General features: G+C 54.0%; 1 protein-coding gene across 1 annotated transcript; it reads left to right on the plus strand.

The window, feature by feature from the left end:
* Positions 1 to 3762: 3762 nt before the first annotated feature.
* On the plus strand, positions 3763 to 5098 carry CUNH11orf96 (chromosome unknown C11orf96 homolog). The gene is given in 1 exon segment (XM_051184122.1): positions 3763 to 5098. A coding segment is annotated over 1 exon segment (729 nt). The 5' UTR covers positions 3763 to 3777; the 3' UTR covers positions 4507 to 5098.
* The last annotated feature ends 1309 nt before the right edge of the window (positions 5099 to 6407 follow it).

Below are 6407 nucleotides of genomic sequence, written 5' to 3' on the forward strand. Positions count from 1 at the left end.
GAGTTGAGTGGAAGCAATTCAGAGCTTCACGCTTGCATAGCAAGCTGTTTACTGCTGACTTATCACCCGAGCCTTTCTAGTGTAGGCCTGTCCCAGTCCTCTGTCTGGAAAGTGGGTCTTTTCCCATGCCTCCAGGATTGACAGCCTTGATAAATCCCAAAACCTTCACCCCAACCCCACAGTCTTCCCTAAACCCCATTCCTGACTGATATCTCCACTTGGATGTTTCATGACTCTCTTAGGACAATGCCATGCTAATGTAAAGACTCAAATTAAAATAGCTTTAAAATATGAAGTTTTATGTGGGACATTGGTGGTGCATGCCTTTAATCCCAGCTCTCGGGAGGCAAAGGCAGACGGATCTCTGTGAGTTCAAGTTCAGCCTGGTCTACAGAGCGAGTTCCAGGACAGGCTCTAAAGCAATACAGAGAAACCCTGTTTCGAAAACAAACAAATAAAATATGCAATTGTTCTTTCACAGCTTTGAGGAAAGTTCAAGCCAGTAGCTACTAGCTCAGCTCCATGGGAATTTGAGGGATCCATGTTAATGGCGGTACTGTTGTCTTTAACATGACGTCCCATGGTCTCTTCATTGCTGTTCCAGGCAAAGGGAGAGAAAAGCCACAGAAGGCATTTCCTTTTGGGCAGATGGGTAGAAGTGACATACTGTTGCTGCCCACATTCTACAGATGGCAGCTCAGCTGAGTGACCCCCTGCTATGGGTGATATTGGGGAATGTGACCTAGCTGTGTGGGTAGCTAGAGGGCTCTGCCCAAGCCTACTCTCTGATACCATTGTAGGAAGCTCTGTGTGGATGACCCCATTGCCCTCTGTATCCCTGACCACTGGCCAAACTGGCAGTTGATTACCTGTTCACTTTCCATGCAGAACAGTCCATCTGGGGTTCCCATAGACCAGGCTTGCAATTTTGTTGGTGATACCAACTCCCCTAAAACCTTAGCTGGCTTCAGGCTTATGTAGTTCTCTGTGTGACCGTTAGCCACACCCAGAACCCCTTTCTTGACCGTTACTGACTTTCTGGCCCAACTTGTCACTTTTCACTATTTTACAATGAAAGTCACCCCCCTGGACATCTGAAATGGCAGACTTGGATGGCACTTTTAATGTAACACTTGGCCCCAGGGGCAATTTTGAAGCCTTAACCTTTGGCCTAACAGGCAGGCTGTAAGAGACGCTAGTACATGGTCTGATCACTGCCCCTTTGGATGTCTAAATGGCTTTTCCAACCCCAAGGACAACAGTTTTCTGGTCTCTATTTCTGCCTGTCTCCTCTTCTCTTCTTGCCAGCCAGCCAATCTCTTTCTTGTAATATCTTGCTAAAAGTAGCACCAAGCAGCCAGCACATGCAAATGCCTTCCCTGCCCCCCTCTTCTCAACCATCTTTCTTGAATTACATAGACACAGTAGGCATTTGATCTGACTTCCAAATTACCACATGTGATATTGGTGATAAGCATTTCACTCCCTCATAACAAAGGTCCCTGGCTTTCTACTCCATAGTAGCTGTTAAAACCAGTACTACTATTTGAAGGCATTCATTGGGGGTAGCTTTCCCTTCCTGGTACCCATATTGATACTGATCATTGCTAAGCAGCTGTTAAAGGCTATGCAAAGAACAGCAGTCTCACGGATTTTGTTCTTTCACCTGATATAATTTTATCTGATATAATTTCAGATCTCACCCATGCAGAAAATGAGTTTTGATGGACAGCTGGCAGACTCTACCATGGCACTCCCCCTGGTAGTCAACAGTATCCTTGAATGCTTGCTGAAACCAAATGCTTAGAAGCTAGCCTTGATCCCTTTGACCTGCCCCCGCACCCCATCTTCATACAAATCACAAATCAAAATGTTTTCCTGAATGTCTACGGCCTCAGCCCTAATGCAAGGCTTTAGTGGCCTGAATCTGAGGTCACATGGCAATTGTCTAAGTGAGTTCCCACTCTTCTCTCCTCAAAATCTCCAGAGTTCTGAAACACATCAGTTGAAGGAAATCCCTTCAATACCTTACTGATGCCCTCATGATGAAGTATGATTTCTGTGACATGGCCTCAAGACCTTGAGAGACTGTCCCCAATGTCCTCATCCTCTCCTACTCAGTCGCACAGGCTGCCCTGTGGTTACTGTACTCACTGATCTTATTGTTGCCTTAGTGCCTTGTGCCAAGGGTCCTGATGCCCAAACACCTTCTTCCTGCCTTGGCGTGCCCCCACTAGTGTGATCAGTAAGAATGAGGGCTTGGAGCCATGGCACCTGGATCTCGACTCTGCTTAGCTCTCCTGAGCCTTTGTTTCCTCTTGTATGCTCAGCAGTGACAGATAGTGGTTCTGGCTCCCCAAGGGTGCTGAGAAGATAGCATGACATAATTTGCATGAGTTGATGCATAACCAGACTTGCCCTAGTGCATTTGGAGTGATTAGCAATACTGTCATTGTCTATCAGGTGCTGGCTTAGTGCCACCCACTTGGAGAAGCCTCTCCTGGTAACCAGCTCCACACACCTCTCCCTCTGCATTTCCACCAAGCTGCCTGCTCTTGGTGTTTTTATGCCCTCCTCCAACTAGAACGCAACTTTTATGATGGGCTCCGTCTTTTCCTCTCTCCTCTCATGTAGCCCAGGTTGGCTTTGAATTCCTGATCCTCTAGCCTCCATCTCCCAAGGGCTGAGGTTTACCACCTCCTGTGCTCAAGGGCTCTTTCACTGTTGCTCCCCTTTAGTTCTTGAGCTCTTACACAAATTCTCAGTAGGTCTCTGGTAAGGGGGCATATAGGAAAGCCAAACCCCACTGATACCCTCTATTTCCAGAGGCTATGGACAGGCTCACAGAGTTACCTCCTGGCGCCCTTGGGCATGAGCAAGGGCTGCTCTGTGAAGCTTCATTCCAAGGTCTTGGGTCACTCACTGGTCGGATTTGTCTTGAGAATGCTACCTTTAGAGTTGGGCTCCAGAGTCCACCCCACCCGTTTCCATCTAGCGGACTAGTTAATTATCCCTTCCTAGCTTCCCTTTCTCATGTGAATTTGAAGGAATACTAATTATCCCACTCGGTTGTTAGGAGGATGAACAAGATAATGTATGTACAGGGAGTTCACTGGCTGGCTCTGACAGAGTGCTCCAGATGGGAGCTATTATTATTGTTGCTAGTGCCACTCTGCGTTCATGAATGGGGGTGCCGGAGGGACTTGCGGTGGGGAGACTGAGGAAATAAGCATGTAATGAAGAACTGAAATGGAATAATGTATTCGTTCGTGAGCGCCCCCCCCCGTGTGTGTGTGTGTGTGTGTGCGCGCGCGCGTGCGTCCCGTAAGGCACCTGGAGAGGGGGTGGCAGGGCTTCAGAAGCCCGCCCATTTCTCGGAGCTCAGCTCCAGGGAGCTGGGCGCCCTGGCTGCTGAGACAGGCAAGAGAGCCAGCAGCTGCCCTGTGGTCAGTGCTCCTGGCGCAGTACCCGGCAGAAGAGTCTGCGTCCCCGGAGTGACTGGAGTTGGGGGCGGGGGAAAGCGACCTGAAACCCTGCGGCCACTGGGTCGGGGCAGACTTAGTATTGATAGTGGTGGCCCAGCTCTGTGGGTCTGGGTAACAGAGTCCGGGAGCAGCTAGCTGGTGCTTACGCTGGATGGACCGCGGCAGGCGGGCCGCGCCTTCCGGAGCGTGCCTGGCGGGGCCCGGCAGGCGGAGCGGGGAAAGAGCCGTTACTTTCCCAGAGTGGCGGGGAGGGCGACGTCAGGCGGAAGGGCGCGGAGCGCGCACGCTTTAAATGGCATTCGCTGTCATCTGAGCTTGCATTCGTGTGGGCAGAGGCGGGCTATATAAGCAGCGACGCGGGCCGCCGCGGGGCACAAGGCATCAGCGACGGCAGCGGCAGGAAGCCTCTCGGAGCGCCGCCGAGCAGAGCAGCAAAGCCCCGCGCCCCCCGACGGGCCTGCCCGCCCGTCATCCCTCCCCAGCAGCGTCGGCTCGGGCCAGCGAGGCCCGCCGCCACCCCGCAGCAGATTTGGATCCCCTGCCCGGAGAGCCTCAGGCTGCCGCCTCCCGGGGGACCCCGGAGCCGCGGCCGCCCCCGGAGAGCCCGGGCGCCCCGCCGTCCCCCGGCCCCGAAGCCGCCGACGGCGCCATGGCGGCCGCCAAGCCCGGCGAGCTCATGGGCATCTGCTCTAGCTACCAAGCGGTAATGCCGCACTTCGTGTGCCTGGCCGACGAGTTCCCGCAGCCCGTGCGGCCCGCCAAGCTGCCCAAGGGCAAGGGCCGGCTGCGGCGGCCGCGCCAGTCCCGCTTCAAGACTCAGCCGGTGACCTTCGACGAGATCCAGGAGGTGGAGGAGGAGGGGGTGTCCCCAATGGAGGAGGAGAAGGCCAAGAAGTCGTTCCTGCAGAGCCTGGAGTGCCTGCGCCGCAGCACGCAGAGCCTGTCGCTGCAGAGGGAGCCGCTTGGCAGCTGCAAACTAAGAAACAGCCTGGACTCTAGCGACTCCGACTCGGCCCTGTGAGACAGCAGCCGGCTTGGGGACTCGCTCCGCCGCCACGCGCCGGGAAGCAGCGGGCGCGCCTGGAGAGGACCTGCGCCCCCAGGCGGCCCCGACTAAGGGGACCCCGCACCTCTCTCTCGCTCTGAGTCTTGCCCGGCCGCGGACACGCCAGGGCCCCGGAGCCTGTTCGGGGACGCCAGGGAGGGGAGCCGCTTTCTTTGCCCTTGTAAATGTTTATTTTTTAACTCTTTCCCAGTAAGAACTCTGCTGTGAGTGTGCGCGGGAGGCGGCCCGCGCTGAGTCAACTTGCCGCGGCCAGGGGGTCGTCGCTGCAAGGCCTTTTGGTTTGCAACTCCGATTTTGCACACCGCTCCACTGTGCCCCACCCCCAGCGCACACCCGTTCACACTCACGCCGACACTCTCGCTGAACACTTTTATAATTGTTGGGCTGGCCGAGGGGACTTGGGGCGCAGCGCGCCTGCTGCTGCAGCCGGAGGATTGATATTTATTTTTGCATTGCTGAAGGCGTTTTATTTAACGGTCTTTTTACCTGGATGTTGTCTGTGAGGCGTCCGAATGGACACAAATAAAGCCAATATATTTACACAGTGCACTTCTCCGGCCTTTGGACTTCTTGAACCTTAGGGGTCCGGTTTGGAAGGCAGAGGAGGAGGAGGAAATGTGGATGAGGAAGGGGCAGGGAGAGCCAAATGGGGATAATCCAAGAAATTTCCATCTCCATATTGAGGCTACACCTCCGATGCACCTGCCTACCCAAGTGCCCCTGCCCAGGGTGCTCCTGCCACCCTGGTCTGCTCTCCACATAGTCTGAGAGGGGAGGATGCTTCTCTTAGGATGGAGAGCGCCCTCCTGGGCGCAGTTGACCTCCCAGGGAGGTCCAGGTCACCTAGCGTGCAGGATAGCACTCTGTGCCCTTTTCTGGCGATGGCTTCTTTGTGGGGAGTGCTGGAAGACTGCAGGGGACCGAATCCGAACCAACAATGGGAAAGTCCGGTTGGGTTGTTTGAATCAAGAGAGGGCGAGTGTGTGGGTGCGCATTCGTTGTCCTGGCAGGTGAGCGACTCTTTTCCCCTTCACCGCCCCCTCACTTCGCGCTGACTCAGCACAGTGCACCTGTGCATCAGGTCTCTTCCTCCTATGCTCCCTCAGGCTACCACGGAGGGAGCATAGCAGGGCGACAAGGTCCCACCGCACCCCCACCCTTTCTCAGCATGGGTCTTTGTTTACAGAGTAGAAAATAAGCCCGGTAGCCCGGAAGAAACCATATGGGGAGTAGAGAGCTGTAGGTTCTTTTGACTCTGGGTCGACTTTCCCTTCTCAGGTCTCCACACGCAATACCGGTGTATCTGTGTTGCTTGGCGGCAGGTAGCGACCGGAGTAACAAACAGCGTTCGGTTAAGAGAGCCAGTGATCATACCCAGTTCCAGACCAACTCTGCAGAATTAGCCACAGCTCACCTGGGCCAGACTGCTCAAACCTGAGAACAAACGCAAACTCTGCTCAGTGGTAGCCACGTCTCTGTACTTGAGCGCCCCCTGGTGGTGGTGGTGGTGGTGGTGGTGGTGGGGTGTTTGTGTGTGTGTTGTGTCCTCTTTTTTTTTTTTTAAATGTGTGTCCTCTCTGTCTCTCTGTTTTGTGTGTGTGTGTGTGTGAGTGTGTGTGTGTGTGTGTGTGTGTGTGTGTGTGCTCTCTGTCTCTTTGTCTGTTTTCCTGCACATGACCCACTTAGGATGTGAAATGTCCCTTTTCTCCTCACACTCTTATCTCTTGAAGTCCTACTATCTGCAAGACTGAAAGCAAAAACAGAGGAAACAAAACACACAAGGTATGAAAGGATGCCTCCCTATTGGCTCAGAGATAGGAGGACAGAGACAGGGTGCTGGTGATTGGAGTCTTTAG

The sequence above is a fragment of the Phodopus roborovskii genome, unplaced genomic scaffold (genome assembly GCF_943737965.1).
Source record: "Phodopus roborovskii unplaced genomic scaffold, PHOROB, whole genome shotgun sequence".
NCBI classification, from domain to species: Eukaryota; Metazoa; Chordata; class Mammalia; order Rodentia; family Cricetidae; genus Phodopus; species Phodopus roborovskii.